The sequence below is a fragment of the Budorcas taxicolor genome, chromosome 15, assembly GCF_023091745.1.
Source record: "Budorcas taxicolor isolate Tak-1 chromosome 15, Takin1.1, whole genome shotgun sequence".
NCBI lineage: Eukaryota > Metazoa > Chordata > Mammalia > Artiodactyla > Bovidae > Budorcas > Budorcas taxicolor.
In genome coordinates this window covers 46118596-46141956 of record NC_068924.1, presented here as the reverse complement: position 1 = coordinate 46141956, position 23361 = coordinate 46118596, and the positions used below count along the sequence as shown (strand labels likewise).

The window sequence follows — 23361 nt, the reverse complement described above, 5'->3', positions numbered from 1 at the left end:
CAGGGTTGATTATCTTGCTGGTTTGATCTCCTTGCTGTTCAAGCGACTCTCAAGAGTCTTCTCTAACACCACAGTTCAAAAGTATCAATTCTTTGTACCTCAGCTTTCTTTATAGAGCAACTTTAACATCCATACATTACTTTAGCCCCTCTTTAATTCCTTGTGAGTGATCACTACTACTAAGAATACAGAGAGGATTAAGAGTAGAAAACCTGCCCTTCTGGTCTCCAGCAGTACTCCTGAGCTTTTTTCTCTCAAAGAGGCACTCTGTTTCTACCAAGTTAAGGAACATCTAATTCTAGGATGAGAGATCTGTATTCCTACTCCTAAACAAAAAACCACACCAAAATTACTAACCGAATAAAAGAAGCACTCTTTGTAGAGGTACCAAGTTTGTGCATTCATCCTGTGTCACAATTACTGAAGATGTTTCTTGCATTGGAGATTAAGTCAGACACTTATCTTTGAGAAGTAAATGAAACACAAAAGACTCCTATATACCAGAAGCTTATGGCTTAAAATGGAAGCTATATACAAAACTACTAATACCAAAAATGAAATCTAAAATGTAATAATTCTGATTCAGGATGCTGGATTGAAAATATGATGTACTTTCTCTCTCTCCCAAAAGTCTCATTTAATAGACAAAGAATTATAAAAATAACAATAACAGTTCTAGGATACAGGGAAGTGTAAAACGATTAGTTCAAATATTTTCTGAATTTTCTGGATCCATAAGTCAAATTGGATTGGAAATATAGAAAAAACAAAATGAAAAAATCTGCAAACCAATGTAAATGTGGATGGTAGAATTATAAGTTAGGGTAAAGAAGTTAGTGAAGTCGCTCAGTCGTGTCCAACTCTTTGCGACCCCATGGACTGTAGCCTACCAAATTCCTGTGTCCATGGGATTTTCCAGGCAATAGTACTGGAGTGGATTGCCATTTCCTTCTCCAGGGGATCTTCCCGACCCAGGGATCAAACCCGAGTCTCCCGCATTGTAGACAGACGTTTTACAGTCTGAGCCACCAGGGAAGTTCAATTCAGAGATAGGAAATGTTCTTATTAAGAGATCTAGGGAATGCTCCAACCTTAGAACAAATAATAACATAAAAGAAAAATCATTCAGTGAACTGATGAAATTATTCTTGTAGTGTCAGAGGAGATGGGTCACTTTAGTATCCTGTGCACACAAAGTGGCAAGGAAACCAGCTCCCTCTATAAATGAAGGAGATGTTGCTGAATCTCCAAGCCCTGTCATTGCTGTGGGGCCAGAGAGAATCAGTTAATTCTGAGATAGTAAACCAGCAGGAAAGACAAGAAGGTTAATCCAAAGCATCAGTACTAACATTTAGCTGAATGGCTACACAGTGAAATACTTTCATAATATTGATAAATATTTATCATGGATAATCACGGAAAAGAGAAAAAGTACAAGTAAACACTGCTAGGAATGAAATAGAGGATATACCAGAGAACACAGTAGGAAATTAAATAATAAAATAATTTAAATAATTTTCTCATACTAAACTTGGATGTGAGTAAAATAAATAGATTTTTAGACAAGAACCACAAATCTTTTCAAAGGGAAATTTTTAAAGACATCCTTCAGGCAAAGAAATATGTATACTACTAGAAAGATCTGAGATGAAAATTATATACTGCTTAAGCTATAGGTTAGTCTGTTGTAACAAAGATCCCAAAAAAATACTGTGGCTTAAACCAACTTCAAGTTCATTTTTGTCAGAGATTTAAGTCAGGTTTGGTGGCCCAAGAAGAATCAGGACACAGACTTTTCTATAATGTAGCCCTGCCATCTTCAACACATATTTCCATCTTTTGATCCAAGCAAGCTGCTTCACATCCACATTCCAAGCACTGGAAAGTGGTATAAATGGAAGGACAAAGCAAATTACTCCTTTTGTAATCTACTCAAACTAAATACCTCTAGTGTCAAAGTAGTTCTTTTCCAGTGTGTGTGATACAGCATAGGCTTCCCAGGACAATTTTACCATAGTTTAAATCCGAGTGATGAGAATATGCAATCCCTCCTGCAATAAGAACTCAGACCTATCCTCCTTTACTCACCCACGTGTGACAACCAAATTAATGACTTCATACTCAGCTTTATAATAGAAAACTACTTATTAGAAGTAAAATTTACAAAGAAAGGAGAAATTGGAAACACTAACCATCTACCCTACCACTTCTACCATGATGGAATCTCAAGATAGGATACTCTGATCACTTGAGCATCTTCCTTCTAGGTACCAGTGACTTGATTTCTTCCAGGACTAAAAAACATTGTAACTTTTTTAAGGACTCAAAATAGTTAAGATCAATATTAAGGCAATATCCTACAAACAGGCAACAAATCAATTATGACAATCCTCTTTTAACTTTTTACCCAGCTCCTGTTAGCAGAGATGGAGGGAGGCCTCATTGAAATCACTCCATATCCACATTTCAGAAAGAGTAACTCAGTTTAAGCGGCATAACTGCTTCTAAATTTACTAATAAACCTATGTTTATCAACATCATATTCTAGCATACATTATAGTTGTGAGATACAAATAATTACATGGTTACTTTTTCTTGGTTAAATTAATACTTTTCAAATACATAAATTCAATGCTTTATCTTATTCCTTCTTTATCCAAAGAAAAATAAATTAAAATGTAACAAATCTGAAATACAACAGATCTTTTTAAAAAGAAAATCACTATTCACATGTGGTTCTTCATTAAATACAGGGATATCACATTATTCCCTATCACAGTATCTGCTCCACATAAGTTTGTTTTAAATAAATAACACCCATATTATTTCAAGAAAAGGTATTTTCTCACATTGTGACTGTCTCAAATGATTTGAGAAATGTTCTTACTACACAGGAGCCTAGTGACCTGAAGCTCATAGCACTTACAAATTTTGATGACACTCAGAACTAAAACCAGACAAACATTGGAACTTTCCATACACACTCTAGGAGATGTTGCACAGTCAATCATTAGACAGAGAAAATGGCATACCCAGAGCCAGCGTGTGTGTCTCCTAACCCGGAACCCCTCCATCACCAGGAATAGAGAAATGTTTGGATTAGGAAATAAAGAACGGAGGATATATTCACAATCAGGCTCTCTAGGCACATCCCAATCAGCCGTGGAGCCAAGTATTCATGATGTTCTTTGCCATGAGACTATTACAACCAGAAGGACTTCTCACAATAGCAGTGGACTCTATCCATTTGGCCAACACCAACCATGGGCTCCTGGCAGCATGGCTGGAAAGAACCTTTGAAGAAAATGATTGAGATGTGTTCAGATCTGTCCTTTTATGTCAAACACCCTGAGTACTCGCTGGCGAATCTGCTGAGTCTTCACCCCATAGACCAGAGGATTGAGTGCAGGTGGCACCAGGAGGTAGAGTGTGGCCAGAAGAACATGGACGTGATGGGGCACCTGCTGGCCAAAGCGGTGAGTGAGGAAGGAGAACATTCCAGGCACATAGAAGACCAGGATGACACAAATGTGAGATCCACATGTGCTAAAGGCCTTAAGTCGGGCCTCACCCCCTGGTACCTTCAGCACTGCCCGCAGGATGAGGGCATAGGAAACACCAACGGCCAGGACATCTAGACCAACCACAAGCAGCGCCACTGTCAGCCCATAGACTCGGTTCACTGTGCTCTCTGAGCAGGCGAGTTTTACCACGGCCATGTGCTCACAGTAGGCATGGCCTATGACGGTGGCCTGGCAGAAGACAAGTCTCCTCAACAAGATGGGGAAGGGGAGGAGGAGGAGCATCCCCCGCACCAGCACCGCCATCCCGATGCGCCCTATGACCCTGGGATGCAGGATGGTAGAATGGTGCAGAGGGTGACAGATGGCTACATAGCGATCCAGAGCCATGGCCACAAGTACCCCCGACTCCATGGAAGAGAAGGCGTGGATGAAGAACATCTGGACCAGACAGGCGGTGTACCCGATCTCATGGGCGTGAACCAGGAGCACTGCAAGGGTTTTGGGTGCAGTGGAGGAGGCCAGGACCAGGTCAATGCCAGAGAGCATGGCCAGAAAGAGGTACATAGGCTGCTGCAAGGATGGGTCAGTCCAGATGGTGAAGAGGATGGTGACATTGCCCAGCAGGGCAAGGAGGTAAAGGACACACAGCGGCAGTGCTATCCAGTGCTGGCTTTCCTCTAAACCTGGGATGCCGATCAGGAAGAAGGATGGCTGGACCGGCCTCCAGCTGGAATTACTCAGGGTTTTCATCAATGGTTTGGAAAGAGAAGAGGCAAAAAAAACCAAAATCATGATTTCTTCATTCTTTATGGATTATCACATTGTCCAGATCTGGCTACCATCTTCATGAGATGAAGAAAGAAGTTTAAACTGTAACACAAGAGAATAAAATCAGATACTAGGAGGAAAATCTCTTTTTCTTCAGATAATTTAGCAAAGGCAAGATATCCACATATCTTAATTAAGAGAGACTAGTTTCATTAAGGGATAAGGGTAAGCATAGGCTGCTTTTAGAGATATGTTGAAACTCAAACATTCAATTACTTCTAGTCTGACAGTGTCTACACAGAAGAATTCTTTTTTTGCCCCTTGGCATTGATCAACACTATAAATCAGTCTGCTATTTTTTAAATTAGTATTCCTCAGATTCCATGACTTAGCCCTCCACCAGTGTTTCTCTTATATCCCCAGTCCACCGCTTTCTACATTTACTTGTTAGTTATATGTTGCTGATTCCAAGGGTTCACTCTTTCCTCTCTTCCATATTCTGTACTTTATCCCTGATTGAGCTCACATGAGTTTAAGTATTTATATACTTTAATTTATATACTTCCAAACAGCTTTTTTTATGTCAGATATCTTTCTGAAACACAAATCCACTTTTCCACTTGCTTCCTAAATATCTGTACCACATGCTCAACATATTCAAGACTGAATTAACTTACCTATTCTTCCTAAATCTGCTCTATTTCACTTTTGCCATGTTTTTGTGAATTACATCACTGTCAACCTTTCCAACCCAATATACGAACTTGAAATTACCCTTGCTTATTATGTCTCTCTTGCCTACAAAGTCCCTTGGACAGAAGAGCCTGGTGGGCTACAGAGATTCCGACATTACTCAGTGCGAACGCCTGAGCATGCACAATTCTGTCTCTCATCGTTTTTACATAATCACAGTATCTGTTGACTGGATTTTTAACCCTTCTTATATCCACTTCTTTTTCTCAACCCCCAATGTCAGTGTTTAGGTCATACTCCCTACTCCTCCAAACTGGATTGTTTCCTTAAATCTCTCTGCTTTTGTCACTTATCCTTTCAATCCACTCTTTATTCTCAAGCCAAAGGGTTCTTAAATGCATCTAAAATGCAGATGTCATCATGTCACTCCTACAGTTAAGTTTTTTTAGTTCATTTAATCTGTGAAATAAAACCTACATTTATGACTGGTATACAAGGTTTTCAAAGTCTATCTTTTTGTATCAGTTTGACTTGCACTTAAAATATTCCCACATGTATAGTTTACTTGTTTTTCGAATTATATGAGTATACCATCCTATTTTACATGGGCCTTTTTAAGTATTCTTTGTCCTCCTCTTTATCTGAATTGCTGTTTCTTCAAACTTCAGAGTCCACTGTCTTCTGCCTCTTAAAAAGAATTCACTGACTATGTTTGAACCACTGATTGAGTTATGGGCATTTTATTTTATTATCCTTCTTTGTTCATCCACAATTTTCTGTTTTATCTGTATCATAGAAATTCTTTCAGTGTCTTAATGATTTATATCAAGTAAAGGACCATGTCTTATTGAAATTTATAATTATCAGCTAGCTGGCAGAGACTTCATGATGTAACAGGCTAACACAAGCTGTGCAGGAAGACAGATTAAAAGTTTAATTCTGCACCATTCGCATTCTAAATGAAATCTTGGTATGATACTTAAACTCTCTGTCTATGATGCCTCATCTGATGGTACAGCAAATATTATGTCTTACAAGTGTTTATAAATATTAATTAAGTGATGTATATCGGTTTACTATAAATTATACACAAACTCATAGCTGGTTCTGTAATCTTACCTCAAAGGCAAAGCCTATTATGATACTTCTCCATAGCAGTCCTGGTGACTGTGAACAGGCACTGAGCAGGGAAGATGTTATTACCAGTTGGCAGGTCCCAGAGGCCACCCAAACCCATCTGAATAGAGCCAAAGGTAACCTCCCAATTGGTTAGAGGCACACAGAGCTAAGTCTGCTGTCCCAGGATAGCTGATTGGGTAAGCAAGGAGTCGTACCTACCCCTGAACAGATGGCTAATGTTGGTCCAGTGTTGGTCATCATTTCTAAGCCTGTACATCCTGATTACTATGATAAGAAATTTCATGTTCAGGAAGCTAAGAAACCCCACATTGCTGTGTAAGCTCAGACTTCTCATATTCACAGGTCAAACTCAGACCCAATAAATACTTTGGTGGATTTTGTACTTCAGTATGTTCTATCTTCCATCTATTGTGAATGTTGTGTGCTAAAAGTTACCATAATTGAGCCATTCCTTTGGACAAAGAGCTGATTCACACAAAATTGCTTCTCTTTCCTGAGTGTAGATCTTGCTCAATGACTGGTCTATGTACAAATACAACATCCTGACATATTTTCTCCTATATGAAACAACATTGAAGTACCATCCCAGCTCAAGAGCATCCCTATGGAATCAACATCAGCATCTGGGATAACTGGATCACAGTTTAACTTCTTTCTCTGCCTCATCCTGCTTCCTTCACTCTTGACAGGTGTTATTTCCAAGCATACTTCAAAATAAGCCACCTACATATAAATCTCTGCATTAGGTTTATTCTACGGAACCTAACGTAAGATGAATGCCACCTGTCTCAGGTGAATTGAGCACTCTGCTTCTGTTTGGGAAATTGTGGCAAGCATACAAACATCAACTTCAATACTATAGCAAGTATAGGATAAATACACATCTTAGACAACTCATCCCAGGAAGTTTCCAATGAGGTAGGCTAAGATCTTCTTTATCATATCTTTCCATCACCAGGTAAACTCTTCCCTTGGTCCCATCTCAGATAAAGCAGCTACCAGTCCACCCCAGGGACCATGTTCATCTTTGGGATACAGTTTCTAGTGCAGTCTTTTCATTCTTCCAGTCTACAAACATTTCACTTATAGCTATCAGGAAGTCTCAGTTATTCATTTATTCAATAGATATTAAATATCTACCAAATCTAAGTGCTCTAATAGATGTTGGACAAAAAAACAGCCACCAACAGCTGACGTGATAAAATGGTCCTTGTGATCACAGATCATGGAATGATACTTTTAAATACATGATCATAAGAATAACTAATAGAAGTTATAAGTGTTATAAGTCAAAACTAAAGTGTTTTATGAGAACATTCACAGCCTGGAGAGTTCAGGGAAGCCATCCTAAATTCAAGTTCATGGCCAAAAGAATGGGTTCAAAGTAAAGAGAGGGGTGAGAGCAAGCTGAGGATACAAAATTCCTGAGGCAAGAGAGAAGGGAGCTTGGTATTGTCAAAGACCTGAAGAAATCATGACATTGGGGAATGTAGTTCTCAGGAATTTAGCCTGGCCTGTAAGTAAGACTGTAACATGCACGTTTTGGGTCATTTTAAAGGGCAGCAGAAAGTTATGAAGATTTTAAGCAGAAGGTTGAAACACAATCAGAATCTCATTATTAAATCTCATACTAAGAGTGTGGATAGGAAGGAATGGTGCGTAGATGATGGGACATCTGTTGGAAACAAGCATAGCAATCTTTAATGAGGTTCAAGTATAAGTAGACGTCATGGGAATCTGTAAATGAGATAGGACTTTTGGTAATAAAGAAATGAAGAATAAGAAAACCTAGAGTGTTCAATGGATCATTCACCCTGAAGTCTCCCTCCAGGACTATGGGTAGCCAAATAATAAAGAAGATATTGATTAAGTCATCATTTGATGAAAGAAGAGATATTAGTAACAGCGAGAGGTAGAGGATGATATGCATGAGTGACATGAACCTCGAAAGCAGCAGTCTGTGCTTGTTTGTTTGCTAGTCTGTTTTTACAAAAAAAAAAAAAAGAAAGAAAGAAAGAAAGAACTGAACATTGCATTTGGGAACAAGAACAGTAAACTCAATTCCAAATCAGAGGTAAAAAAGGTGTGAGAAAATGGATGTTCCCCACTTAGTAGGAAGGGTAACATTTTCATTCAAAAAATATGAGAACTATGAGAGTACCATCTTCATACACATTTAGTAGACATTAAATGACAGAGTTTATGTATAATGCAGTTTTATTCTCTAAGCTTCAGGATACCACAGAATAAGAGGAAAACAACAAGAGCTTTTCATATTATCAAAATTTTACACTAATATCAATACAAAGAGGGAGCAGCCACAGGGCTGTAGAGGGAGATACCTTAGGTGGATGGAGGTTTGAGTGATGATTACCATCAGTAGAGAGCTTTGAGCTCTGATGGAGCTTTGATGGAGCAGCTTTGGCTGCTCCCTCTCTTCTGCCGATCTTTCTTCCACTTCTATCAGTGGAGCAGGGATAAGAGAAAGGGGGTCCTCTCTTTTTGCCCTTTCTTTGAAAAGCTTTCTTCTTACTAATAATATTGAAGATTAATATTTAACAGAGAAAAATATCGGATCATACAGTGTGCATAGAACAGAAGCCACTTCAGAGAAGGACTGAGGCAGACTCCCCATAGGGACCATAAATTTAATCCTGGTCCACTTACCCACCCAACAATTCAGGCTCATAGTCTCTAAATTCTGGTCATTTATAGCATCAGTCTAAACCCAGTCTAACCCATGTCCCATCTCTTCCCATGGCCTCCCATTGAGAATTAATACTCTATAACTTAGAACCAATCTTTACCATAGCACTGTCACATTTTATCATAATTTCTATATTTTCAAGTTCATTTCATCATCACACTGACAGCCTGGCAAATACTCAGGGTCAAGAAGAAAATAATGAAGAAAAGGAGAGCAAATAAAGAAAAGAAGAAAAACAAATGCTAGTTTTCTCTTTGTTCCTTGCTTCTGCACAGCAGATTCTGTGTTGTAAATATGTCCTCTAATATGTTTATATAGTATCCAAAATACCACCAGTTGAACTTATAACAAATGAAAAGACTCAGTTAATGTGCCTTTAGTCATGACAATGATAGTGAAGACAGTACTATAAATAGTGATTGCAATGGCAATGACATTTTTGTGAAAATTTATTTAATTTCTCCAATAAAAATGTATTAGTACCTACTGTTACACTTATGAAGATTTATGTATTTATTTATGAAAAAACACAATGTGACTGATGAGGAAATATGCTAGTGATGACACAGTCCATGAAAAGAATGAGATGTATTTATTGAACAAGCATTTATTGAGAGCCTATTATATACCAGGTACTATGATAAGAAAACAACACATCTAACTTACAATTTACTAAAGATGGGGGACAGAGATCATTCATTCAATCAGTACGTATATTGTGATGGATAATGAGAGAAATACACACAAAGCTCTGGGTTCAAAAAACAGGTGACCTTATCTAGTTCAAAAAACTCTTCCTCAAGAAGGTGAGGTTTGACTTGAAATTCAAGATGAGTAGAAATGTCAAGGTAAAGGACAGGATGATGCATTTCCATTAGGAAGAGCCCTGACAATACATAACTGGAGGAAGCTGGACTCGTGAAGAACTAAAGAAGGTAACATGTTATTACAAATATATAACACTCACTCAACACTACATATATTGCAAGAGTATGTAAATACTTAACAGCATACAAGAAACATTACAGTGAGAACCAGTGGTAGAAACTAGAAGACAATGGGCAAGAGAGTTAGAAATGAAGACATAAAATAAACAAACAAAGCAAGAATTAGAACAATAATTATTGTGTGCAATAAACTTTAACTCAGGTCTTTGTACCAGAGACTAAAAATAAGGAAATAAAGAATTAGTATTAACCTGAGAAGTTAGAAATACATAATACTATAAGAGCCATAGAAGGTCAGCCATCTCAAAAACAGGCTAGAAAAATACAAAGAATAAAGATTTCAAATGTTATAGCAATTTTGGGGTCAGATGGAACATGAATATTTTACAGTTTCTCTCATAATCTTAAGACTTAAAGTATCTCCAGAATTTGCCACCCCAGTTTCTGTGATGCCAAAGTTTTTCTGATAGAGGGAGCCTTACTGCTTCCACAGACAGGCTATGTGTCAGCGTCATGGTGGTCGGAGGTGGCCCATGTTTTCATATGAACTCCTGAGTCACTTGATCCAGGTCTATTAAAGTCTAATTATTTCTTAATTACCTGATGCACTTATTTTGTCAAGACAAGTAAATAACAAACTTTTAGGGGAAAAGGTATCCAAAGAAGTACTTGCTGATTGATCAACTGATACTCCCCAGCCCTTCTCGATTTTCATCCAAATATCTAAACACCATAGGTCTCAGAAGAGATTTCCCAACTTCTAAACACTCAGGGTAACTTCATTTGCTCTCTCTTCTTTGTCCCCACCAGGTAAGTAGCATGGTCTTATGGGGCTCCCATCCCACAGTGGAGGGTCACCTTGGCCCCCGAGGTCCAACTAATGAGAACTACACTCAGGTGGGATCAATACAGTTGAGACTTAGAATTTTACACAGGTGCTCCAAGATCTGCTTCATCTTGACAATGGGGTCCAGTGCAGGGGGAAATAGCAAGTAGAGATTGGCAAGGATGACTTTCACAGCAAAGGCTGTGGGTTGGCCAAAGTGCTGCATGATTACAGAAAGAAAGCCTGGTCCGTAGAAAAAGAGAATGACGTACGTGTGCCGTACGTGTGCTGTCTGCTTTAGCACGTGCCTCAGATGAAGGCAAATGAATCAAGGTCCTCACAATCTGCCATAAGAGTAGGCAATAAAGGCCACATCCCCAGCACCAAGAAAAATCACCACAGCAAAGGCAGAGAGGTTATCCATGGTGGGGGCCCCACAGGCCGGTTTCACCACTGCCATATGCTCACAGTAGGTGTAGGCAATTGTGTGGGAGCCACAGTAGGACAGCCGAGGGGCCAGGCTTGGAAAGGAGGTGGTCAAACCCACACCTCAAAGCACCATCAGGCCTCCAGTCTTGGCAACAACTACCAGGGTAAGAATGGTTGCATAACATAGTGGGTTATAGATGGCCACAAAGCGGTCCAGGGCCGTGGCCACCAGCCCTCCCGATTCCATGGAAGAGAATGCATGGATGAAGAACATCTGGAAAAGACAGGAGTAGGAGCTGATGGCTATAGCACCAAACCAGAAAATGGCCAGCATCTTGGGCAGAGTGGAGAGAGAGAGAACCAGGTCAACAAAGGAGAGCATGGCAGAAAATAAAAACATGGGCTGGTGAAGACTGCATTCTGTCTGTCTGGATTACAAAAAGCAGGACACCATTCCCAGTTACTGCCAGGAAGAACATGAAGCAAAAGGGAAGTGAGATCCAAATGTGGACAGCAGTCAGTCCTGGGATGTCAGCCAAGAAGAAAGTATGTGAGAAGAGATGAGAATTATTGGAAAAAGTCATGGTGGTCATCTCACTTAGAAGTGTGAAGTGCCCCTGCATGGAAAGGCAAGCAAGTTAAATTCAATGAGAAGGTTAGGAGCTCAGAATATGTGGTCTCACTAACTCCACCATCACCATCAGTCTTCCCCTATTATTCTAAGAAAATAGTCAAAAGTAATTTTCAATTATGTCGATGTTTCTGCAAGATCTTTAAACACGGAAGAGGCAAGTCAGCTTGGTCCAGTGGGAAATGCATTGAACAAAAAAAAAGCAGAAACCAGTTTCCAGAATTACACTTCCTACTATATCTGTGACCTGGAGCAATTCACATAATTTAAGCAAATCACAGATTCAAGGAGATGCCCAGGAACTGTTGTAAATGAAACTCCTTCCCATCATGCTCTTATTCCCAAATTCTGAATGCTAGTGATTGATCTAATTAGCACAGACCTCACATAACTCTTACATAACCAACCTTCATCTGAAACTGCCCCAAATCCTAACACCTGGAAAACTCCTCAATTTGGAGACATTCCACTTCTCCAAACTCCACTGACTTCTAGGTTATGGAATAAATGGTCCCTGATGACTCCAACATTGATTAGATTCTTCCTTGGGTTATTCCCCAATCATTTCACAAATGTATATCTTGCTTCTTTCCCCAAAATCTCAATAGAGATCTGATTTCACCACCTCCTGTATCTCCCTCTCCTTCAAGGTGGTGTTGTACAGGGGTAGACACAAAGTTCAGAGTTGTGGTGACCTGGAATAAACAGAAACTTTTTTAATAATAATCATATGAAAGTCAAAAACTATATCACAGCTATACTGCTAAGAACAGGAAATAAAATGATCAGCTATACCTTCCAATTCAGCTTTTCATGTAGTCACATAAAGTGTACAGAATTATACATATCCTCAACATGTACTATGCTCAAACCGTCATTTTGTAGGTTAGGAAACTAAGGTCTAGAAATAAGTAAAAGACCCAGAACCCCAGAGTTATTAGTGACAGAATCAGACAAGAACTCGCATCCACTGATGCACGAGCTAGGAGGTATCATCTAGTCTTTGAGTGAACAGTGACTGCTATGGGGCAGAGGAGGAACACCCAGGACACTGTGACCAGGAGTGGGTAGCACAGGAACCAAATAGCATGGCAAATGAAGAACGACTTGGGGATTAGGTGTCTCTCAGCATCCCCCAACATCTGCGGTACCACAATCCTCTCATGCCAAAGAAAAGCACAAGGACATGCAGGGACCTGGGCCCAGGGTCTGAGAGGGTTTTGGAGCATAACAGTGATTCACATTCCAGGCAGAGACGTTACAGCTGGGTTCCTCTCATACTTTCAGTGGCAGCAGAAGGAGTCTCTAAACATGAGGGAAAGGAGCAGAAGTTAGCCCAGGAGCATAGTTCAGAAAAGAAGGAACATATATGCATTAACATACAATATTTGTTTTTCTCTTTCTGACTTACTCAATTCTGTATAACAGACTCAAGGTCTAGCCACATCTCTACAGTTAACCCAATTTCATTCCTTTTTATGCCTGAGTAATATTACATTGTATACATATAACTGATTCACTTCATCATAGAGCAGAAACTAACACTACATTGTAAAGCAATTATACTACAATTTTTAAAAGGAAATTAAAATAAGAAGGAACAGTGCAGCTTTAAAATGACCAAGAACATTTTGCTTTTCTCTCCAAGAGAAATTACATGACTGTTGCCGATACCTTCAACCATAGCTGCTAAGGAGACTATGTGATAACAGCAGAAGGCATAAGGGCTTGGAAGATAAGGAGATTTGAGTGGACCTGTAGTAACTCAAATTCCTGTAGTTTGGAATAAACACTGGACCAGAAGTCAAGATCCTGGTTCGAGGTACTATTTCTGCCATATGTCTGCCATGTGACTTTTTAAGCAAAACATCTAACCATTTTCAAGGCTTAGTGTCTGCACATGTGAAATGAACATATTAAAACCTATCTCACAAGATCATTATGAGAATCCAATGACATACAATATGTGAAAATTCCTTATCAAATGCTAAAAACAGTCATTTTATTGTCACTGAATTGCAAGAAGTAAATGATGCATTAGGAGTTATCTGATTAAGAGCAACAGAAACTTTGGCAATTCAGAAGCAATGCATTTGATTTGACCAAAGATGATAGGTTCCAAAAAAAAAAAAAGGAGTTTCATCTCATATGTGGATGTTGTTCAGTAGTAACCCAGAGCCACCCAGTCAAAAATAGTATATCCTTCCAGATAATGCTCCCTTTCTCCCTCCCAACACACATTGTTTTCCTCAGCATCCCAAGAATATGGTGCTGTGAGGGAAGGAGTGTTGGAAGGTGTCAAGAAATGTGGCTTTGATCACTTGAGCACCTGCTTCAGATTATCCAAAAAGTTGCCCAACCTTAAGCCTCAACCCACTTTGTGGAATTAAACAGTGTCTTCAGGACTGTGTAGGAAATAATTAAATCTAATGGCCCAACTATCCCCTCAGGACCCAGCAAATGTTCCTCATTATAAACCTTATGCCTCAAGCGAAAGTCTATCTCAGTAAACTCAACTCTTTTATTTCCATCAGGGAAATAGTAAAGATTAAGAATCCTAGAGCTAAAGGATTCCTGGAGGCAGATGTAGGGGCCTCCATAAATGTTTCCCTAAGGTTCGCCTTGCAGGCTTCAAGGAGGAGCCAACCTATAAATAACTTACTATTGAGCCAGAACCAGCAGGATGTTTGCCTGCTTTGGAGGAAGTAATTCTCACACACCCAATTCCCCCCGCTTGTATATGACACAATGTGAAAGTGTTAGTCACTCAGTCCTGCCCAACTGTCTGTGACCCCATGGACTATAACCTGCCAGGTTCCTCTGTCCATGAGATTTTCCAAGAAAGAATACTGGAGTGGTAGCCATTCCCTTTTCCAAGGGATCTTCCTAACCCAGAGATCAAACCTGGGTCTCTCACATTGCTGGCAGATTCTTTACCACATAAGGCACCAGAGAAGCCCATATACAACACAAAAGGTCTAGATAGATCTATGATGATGTACACATCATCAATATTGGTGCTATTTCCCCCTTTTCCCTACTGTTATCAATACAATGCATTTTTACCCCCAGACAGCCTATCAGATTATTCAGATCTGGGAAGGTTGGGGAAAAAATTAAGTTGTAGATGTAGCCTATTTGAATCTCTCTTCCTTGGGCCTACCCTTAAATATTACTCACCAAAGAGGTGCACTGACCTACGAGGAATGAGAAGTTAAGCTACCAGTCAGGTCCCAAGAACAGAGTATTTAATGGGTACCTTTTCAGGCACTGCCTATAGGGATCCAAAGTGAAACTCCCACCACCCAGATACCAATTAGTACTCTGCTCCCCTCTTCAAACAAAGGTCTAACAAGGCCTCTTCTTATTACTGAGTCCTCAGGGAACATCCCCAATGGGGAATATTTTGAACATCATACTCCAGGGTGCCATGTCAAGAAAGGGCTAAGGGCCTGCAACCAGAAGCAAGGAGAGACATCCTGTGATGGGAAATGGGACCACCTAATTTGATCACCAAGCAACCTGATTTGGGGAAGGTAAGAGGAGGGCAGGGAGATGGGGAGGGACAACACCAGGACCAGCTACAGTATTACCTATATAACCCCATGACATAGGTGGAACCATGAGAGAAAGAATGGATTAATAGGTGACAGTGTTTATAAAACGAGAGAATCTGGCCATGGAATAAGGCTGGAGAAAATGCCAAATGTCTCCTGTGCTAGATTTCAAAATGGTAGACACAAGGGCAGGCCAAGTCCTGTAGGTATTGCCATCCATATCTTATGTCACCTTACTGAGATTACCTTCAGCTCTGTCTCTTCTTAACCAATTTCTCTAAACTTGACTCAACTCAGTCACTAAAATCACTCCTTAAAGTGGTGCCAGATTAATCTATGAGAGAATATTCAAGAGAATAGAGGATCTGGACATTGCATTGGATTGAGAAGGATTGGAAAAATTGAGTGTGTACATAAAAGGAAACATGTGGTGGTATGCATGAGTCTTCATGGATTCTTCAAATCCAGTAAGAAAAAAAGTATTTGTATTTTGAAGAAAAGAAGTATTTTTTTTTTTATGAAGCCAAAGGAAAAATAAGAACAAATACATGAAAATTTGTAGTTTGGGACTTGGCCAGATTTGTATGCCTTCAGAAGGATAATCCTTAATTAGAAAGATAGAAGTTAACACAAGTTATATTAAAAGAGAATAGCACAATTTGATTGGAAATGGTGATTGCCCAGAACCAGTTCCTCCATTTAGGAAAGCCATGTTCTAAGGGTACTAACCCAGTTCCAGAGGGAAGAAGACATGCTAGGTGTCATTTTAGGTAGAGCCAAGATTATGAACACTAACGTGAAGCACTCAACTTTCTGACACTGAAGCCAAGCTTGGTAACAATGAGCTTAGGACAGATCATTCTATCTTAGAGGATGCTAGGATATCTCTTAAACTTCAGGATATTGGTTTTATAAGGTAGAAAATATCAGGTCACAACCTCATCGGAGGAGGAATGAGTAGGCAGGAGCAATACAAAGGTCAATCGAGTGGAACTGAAGGAGAGGATGAGTAACTGAAACAAGAACTTAAGACTCAGAAAATAGAGAAGTTGGGGGTTCCGTGGCAAGCCAGTGGTTAGGACTTCACACTTTCAATGTGAAGGGTACAGGTTCAACCCCTGGTCAGGGAACTAAAAGCCTCCAAGCCATGTGCCCTTTGGCCCCCAAAAAAGAAAACTATTAAAACTAAAACATTAGATTAATATAAACATGGACCATCTAACTGAAATCCTCAAATCCTCATCTAAATTCTGAAATTGGGTAAAATATCAAGAGATCAGGACAAGACCAAAGCTCCAAGAACATTCAAGAGGATTTGGATCAATAATCTGGATCAATAAAAGTATTTCTTGAGTTCCTCTTAAGGGTTGTGAAAGAAAGAAAGAAATATGGATTTTTAGAGTCAGGTGAAAGATACACATCAAGCTAAAGCAAAGCATCACCAAAGGCAAGCAGAGGTACAAGCAAAGATTTCTGTGGCCACACCTTGGAGAGATGGAAACACCTTGGGGAGACAGAATCTAATTATGCCTGTGGGAATCAAGGAAGGATATACTAATGAAACAATATTAAGAGGAAAGTTGAAAAGTGAGAATAGAATATTTCAGGATCAGACATTAACATTAAAGACACCAAAACTACTAAAGTATGGAATTCTTGATGAATAGCCAAAAACTGAAAATTGAAGGATTAGTGGAGAGGAATGAGATTTAAGAGGGAGGTTGGATCCAGGTTGCAACACGTCCTAAGTGCTCTTCCGAATAGCACTACATGTTAAATATGAGCTCAAGGGAGACAACGAACAAGGGAGTTGTTTAAGCAAAGCAGTGATGATAATAAATTAGTGACTTAGTAGATTTCTTACATATATTCTGGGCATGAAAAGAAAGACATGATATCTGAATGAGTAAGAATTAGTGAAATCCGAGAAGAAATCTGTGGCAATGAAGTAAAAAGGAGGAAACTGGATCAAGTCTTTACTGAAAATATTGTCAGTTAACAAATAGACAATAATCCTGTGCAAATTTTTAGAAAATAGGCGAGGAGGGAACACATTCCTACTCATTTTATGAGGTCAGTATTAACTGATAACAAATTAGAGACTTACAAAACAAGAAAATCCAGGCCAATAACCCTCATGAACAGAGATATAAAAATCCTTTACAAATGATTAGCAAATCAAACTCAACAATATATAAACATGATGATAAGTATATGGGGCTTGATGATGCTGTGAAAGTGCTGCACTCAATATGCCAGCAAATTTGGAAAACTCAGCAGTGGCCACAGAACTGGAAAAGGTCAGTTTTCATTCCAATCCCAAAGAAAAGTAATGCCAAAGAATGTTCAAACTACTGCACAAATGCACTCATCTCACACGCTAGTAAAGTAATGCTCAAAATTCTCCAAGCCAGGCTTCAACAGTATGTGAACCGTGAACTTCCAGATGTTCAAACTGGTTTTAGGAAAGACAGAGGAACCAGAGATCAAATTGCCAACATCCGCTGGATCATGGAAAAAGCAAGAGAGTTCCAAAAAACCATCTATTTCTGCTTTATTGACTATGCCAAAGCCTTTGTCTGTGTGGATCACAACAAACTGTGGAAAATTCTGAAAGAGATGGGAATACCAGACCATCTAACCTGTCTCTTGAGAAATATGTATGCAGGTCAAGGAGCAACAGTTAGAACTGGACAGGGAACAACAGACTGGTTCCAAATAGGGAAAGGAGTACATCAAGGCTATATATTGTCACCATGCATATTTAACTTATATGCAGAGTCGAAGTCAAAAGTGAAAGTGAAGTCATTCAGTCATGTCCAACTCTTTGTGACCCCATGGACTGTAGTCTATCAGGTTCCTCCATCCATGGGATTTTCCAGGCAAGAGTGCTGGAGTGGATTGCCATTTCCTTCTCCAGGGGATCTTCCCAACCCAGGAATCGAACACAGGTCTCCCGCATTGCAAGCAGACACTTTACCATCTGAGCCACCAGGGAAGCCAGAGTACATCATGAGAAATGCTGGGCTGGATGAAACACAAGCTGGAATCAAGATTGCCAGGAGAAATATCAATAACCTCAGATATGCAGATGACACCACCCTTACCGCAGAAAATGAAGAAGAACTTAAGAGCCTCTTGATGAAAGTGAAAGAGGAGAATGAAAAAGTTGGCTTAAAGCTCAACATTCAGAATACTAAGATCATGGCATCTGATCCCATTACTTCATAGAAAATAGGTGGGAAAACAGTGGAAACAGTGAGAGATTTTATTTTGGGGGGCTCTAAAATCATTGCTCTAAAATGACTGCAGCCATGAAATTAAAAGACACTTGCTCCTTGAAAGAAAAGTTATGGCCAACCTAGACAGCATATTCAAAAGCAGAGACATTACTTTGCTGACAAAGGTCCATCTAGTCAAAGCTATGATTTTTCCAGTAGTCATGTATGGATGTGAGAGTTGGAATATAAAGAAAGTTGAGCACCGAAGAATTGATGCTTTTGAACTGTGGTGTTGGAGAAGACTCTTGAGAGTCCTTTGAACTGCAAGGAGATCCAACCAATCCATCCTGAAGGAAATCAGTCCTGAATATTCATTGGAAGGACTGATGTTGAAGCTGAAACTCCAATACTTTGGCCACCTGATGTGAAGAACTGACTCATTGGAAAAGACTCTGATGCTGGGAAAGATTGAAAGCAGGAGAAGGGGAGGACAGAGGATGAGATGGTTGGATGGCATCACTGACTCAATAGAGATGAATCTGAGTAAACTCTGGGTGTTGGTGACCGGACAGGGAGGCCTAGTGTGCTGCAGTCCATGGGGTTGCAAAGACTGAACGACTGAACTGAACTGAACTGAGATGAGGCTTACCCAAGAATGAAAGATAGTTTAACATTCAAAAAAGTTGATTTAATTCATCAAATTAACAAAATAAATGATGAAATCACATACAAAATAAAATAAAATCATCATTTCTGGGGAAAAAGGTAAAATGATTATCACTTGACTACAACATGACTGTAAGTAGAAAAACCTATGATCTGTACTATTAAGTAAATCTAGCAGGGTCATTTGATAAAGTCAATACAAAATTGATTTGCTGCACTTGTACACAGTATTAATAACTATGAAAAACTGGAAAATTAGATTCATAAAATCATTAAGTATGATGACATCAAAATATATAATATACTCAGGATTTAATTTGATAGACTATATCTGAGTCTTTGCACTGACAATTAGAAAACATAGCTGGGAGAAATTATAGATTTAAGTTAATGAAGAGAAATGCTATGTTCATGCATTGGAGAACTCAATATGACTAAGATGTCTAGTCTCCCAAATTGATCTATAAATGTGATGCAGTTTCAATGAAAATCCCAGAAGATTTTTTGTTTGTAAAAATTAGACAACTTATTCTCAAACTTATCTGAAATGCAAAGACCCAACAGAACAAAAATAATTTTGGAAACAATTCAGAAGTTATCAAAGTCAGAGGACTTATTTCAAGACATTTTAAATCTACAATATCAAGACAGTGTAGTATTAACATAAGGGATAGTTTAATAGCTCAATGGAACAAAAAACAGAGTTCAGAATACACACACACACATATATATAAATAATCAGATGATTTTTTTTTAAACTAACATGCAAGGTACTGTGATGGGAAAGGGATAAACTTTTCAATAAGGGGTATTGAAAGAACTGGATATTCATATACAAAATATAAACTTCCTCCATGGAGACCAAGTAGAAATTGAAGACACACACCACCCAGATAAACGGCAAGGATAATAAGCAGGGGGATTTACTTCGGAGGATTGTCTTGGGCACCCACAAGATGAGTAAATCTTCACACCAACAGTCAGAATCTTTGGAGTTTATAGAGAGATCTTAAGTTGATTCACTCAGATGGTCTCAACAACACATGACTCTCTCTTCAGCTGCATCCTTGATAATGGGTCTGGCTATGGGAATGGTGGGTGGTACACCCATTCCAAGCACAGGAAGGGAGTGAGGATCCTGATTGCCCAGGTCTAGCTCAGGAATCAATCAGCAGTCACATCCTCTGAATGAGGTAATCCAAAAATCTTAAGACAATGTAAAAGCTAAAGTTATGAATTTTCTAGGAAAAAAATAGGATAAAATCTTTGCAACTTTATGTTAAGCAAAAATGTCTTCAATAGGACACAAAATGTGTTTTATTTTAAACTATAGTTTACTAGTTTTCTTTTATAATTTTATAGTTTTATTTTAAGCTATAAAATAAAAATTGATTCCCTGGTGGCTCAGACAGTAAAGAAACCACCTACAATGTGGGAGACCTGGGTTCAGTTCCAGGTTTTGGAAGATCCCCTGGAGGAGGGCATGACAACCCACTCCAGTATTCTTGCCTGGAGAATCCCATGGACAGAGGAGCCTAGTGGGTTGCAGTCCATGGGGTTGCAAAGACTCAAGACATGACTGAGTGACTAATCACAGCACAGCATAGTTCATTAGCTTTATTTTATAATTTTATTTCAAACTATAAAATAAAAATTGATATATTAGAATTTACCAAAATTTTTAAATCTTCTCATTAGAAGACACCATTTAGAAATAAAAGACAGAAGGAAGCAGGTGGCTGATCTGTCGGCCCCTTGAGGGGCGGCACCATGCTGCTCCCTGTGAGCCCAGGCCGCCGCCAGGTGGGTGGCCAGCCCCAGGGCAAGGTGCCATGAAGCTGTATAGCCTAAGGGTCTGTACAAAGGTGAGTCCAAGGCAGTGCTGCTCAAAGCCACATATGATGTGTCCTCTTTCAGCTTCTTCCAGAGGTCCAGGGTTTAGGAATTCACCGCCTTCACAAGCCAACTGATTGTGGTGGTGGTGGTGGTGGTGGTGGTGGTGGTGGTTTAGTTGCTAAGTCGTGTCTGACTCTTGCAACCCCATGGACTGTAGCCTGTCAGGCTCTTCTGTCCATGGGATTCTCCAGGCAAGAACACTGGAGTGGGTTGTCATTTCCTTCTCCAGAGGATCCTGATTGTGGAGTGCTCTGCAAAAGGTAGCCAAGCTTCTGTGGAACAAGAATATCTGTGCCATGTCTTCGTCAGAAATGACAGTCTTGCAGAAGTGGTCATTGCTGACAGTGAACATCCATCCTGGGGGTCTTTTACCTTGCTAGAGAAGGTACTAGACGAATTCTCCAAGCAGGTCCACAGGACAGACTGGCCAGTTGGATCCCGTGATATTATCCAGTACACAGGCCTGGACAGTCACCTCAGTAGACACCAGAACCCCGGAGAAGCTGACTCCATGACTACAGTGCAGGCTGAACTGGATGAGACCAAGATCATCCTGCACAACACCATGGAGTCTTTATTAGCGCCAGGCGGGAAGCTCGATGACCTGGTGTCCAAATCCGAAGTGCTGGGAATACAGTCAAAAGTCTTCTATAAAATGGCCGGGAAATAAAACTCGTCCTGTGCAACCATGTGATGGCCGCCGTCAGAGCCCCTGCGCTGGCACATCACCGTCTTTCACATCAGAACCGCACCCCCATCCCCCACCCCAGGAAGCAGAGCCACTTCGCAATGACCCTAGTGGGACAGACTCAACTTCCGCTTTGGAGCTCCTGGGAGGAACCGAAGGGTGGAAGGCACCTAGGGGTGGAGAACGTTCAAATTCACATGCCTAGTTATTTTTGAAAAGATAGCTTGAGGCCGGTAAAAGTGTTTTGGGGCCAAATGGAACCATAAAGCTCAGTGACTCTGCAAAATAAATAAAAATAAAAGGTAAGTTGCAGACTTGGTGAATATATTTGCACTGCATGGGTCTGAGAAAGGATTTGAATCCAGATTATGTAAAGAAATTATACAGAGAAGTAATAAGACAACTCAAAAACAATAAAAATATTTGAACACTTTTCAAAGGAAGATTTATGGATAGCCAACAAGTTCAGAAGCATATTAAAAGATGTTCAATATCATTAGTCATTGAAGAAATGCAAATTAAAACCATAATAACTTACAATGATAGCCATATTAGGATGGCTAAAATTAACACTGACCATACCAAGTGCTGGAGAAGGAAATGGCAACACACTCCAGTACTCCTGCCTGGAAAATTCCATGGGTGCAGGAGCCTGGTAGGCTACAGTCCATAGGGTCGCAAAGAGTCTGACACGACTGAGTAACTTCACTTTCTTTCTTTCTATAGTTCCTTTTGGAGAAGGAAATGACAACCCACTCCAGTGTTCTTGCCTGGAGAATCCCATGGACAGAGGGGCCTGATGCACTACAGTCTATGGGGTTGCAAAGAGTCAGACACAACTAAGCAACTAACACACACACACATACCAAGTGCTGATGAGGATGCAAAGCAACTGGAACTCTCAAATTGCTGGTAACAATGTAGAATGGTAGAACCACTTTGGAAAACAATTTGGTAGATGCATTTTAATAAAATTAAACATATGCTTATCACATAACCTAGCAACTCCATGCCTGAATTTTTTAAAATTTTTATTGGGGTATAATTGAGCTTGGGCAAACTCCAGGAGATGGTGAGGGACAGGGAAGCCTGGAGTGGGGTCCATGGGTTCCATGGGGTCACAAAGAGTTGGCCGAACAACATAAGTGATTTGGTGACCGAACAACATAAGTGATTTCCAACTTGCCTTAATTTCAGGTGTACAGCAGAGTGAATCTGTTATATATACATATATATCCACTTATTTTTATATCCTAATGTTCCATATAGGACATTACAGAGTATTGCATAAAGTTCCCTGTGCTATACCATAGGTCCTTATTAGTTATTCATTTATATACAGTAGTTTGCTTGTATCAATCCCAATCTTTCAATTTATCCCTCCCAACCCCTCCCAGGTAACCGTAAGTTTATTTTTTACATTTGTAACTCTATTTCTGTTTTGTAGATAAGTTCACTTGTAGCCTTTTTTCGAGTCCACACTTAAGTGATTCATATGACATTTGTCTTTCTCTGACTTACTTCACTCAGTATGACAATTTCTAAGTCCATCCATGTCACTGCAAATGGCATTATTTTGTTCTCTTTATGGCTAAGTAATATCCCATTGTATATATGCACCACATCTTCTTTATCCATTCACCTGTCAAAGGACATTTAAGTTGCTTC

At 39.6% G+C, this 23361-nt stretch overlaps 1 protein-coding gene and 1 pseudogene across 1 annotated transcript; one reads left to right on the top strand and one right to left on the bottom strand.

Moving 5' to 3' along the window:
* Positions 1-3320: 3320 nt before the first annotated feature.
* LOC128060818 (olfactory receptor 52L1-like) lies at positions 3321-4332 on the bottom strand. Its single transcript, XM_052653187.1, has one exon. It carries the CDS (start codon positions 4314-4316, stop codon positions 3321-3323), a length of 996 nt encoding a protein of 331 aa, XP_052509147.1. The 5' UTR covers positions 4317-4332.
* Positions 4333-20941: 16609 nt separating this feature from the next.
* Positions 20942-21699, top strand: LOC128060861 (synaptobrevin homolog YKT6-like; annotated as a pseudogene).
* The last annotated feature ends 1662 nt before the right edge of the window (positions 21700-23361 follow it).

What these genes read in the sequence shown, in the direction of transcription:
- LOC128060818 (XM_052653187.1), bottom strand. Translation starts at nt 4,316, where the DNA reads ATGATTTTGGTTTTTTTTGCCTCTTCTCTTTCCAAACCATTGATGAAA.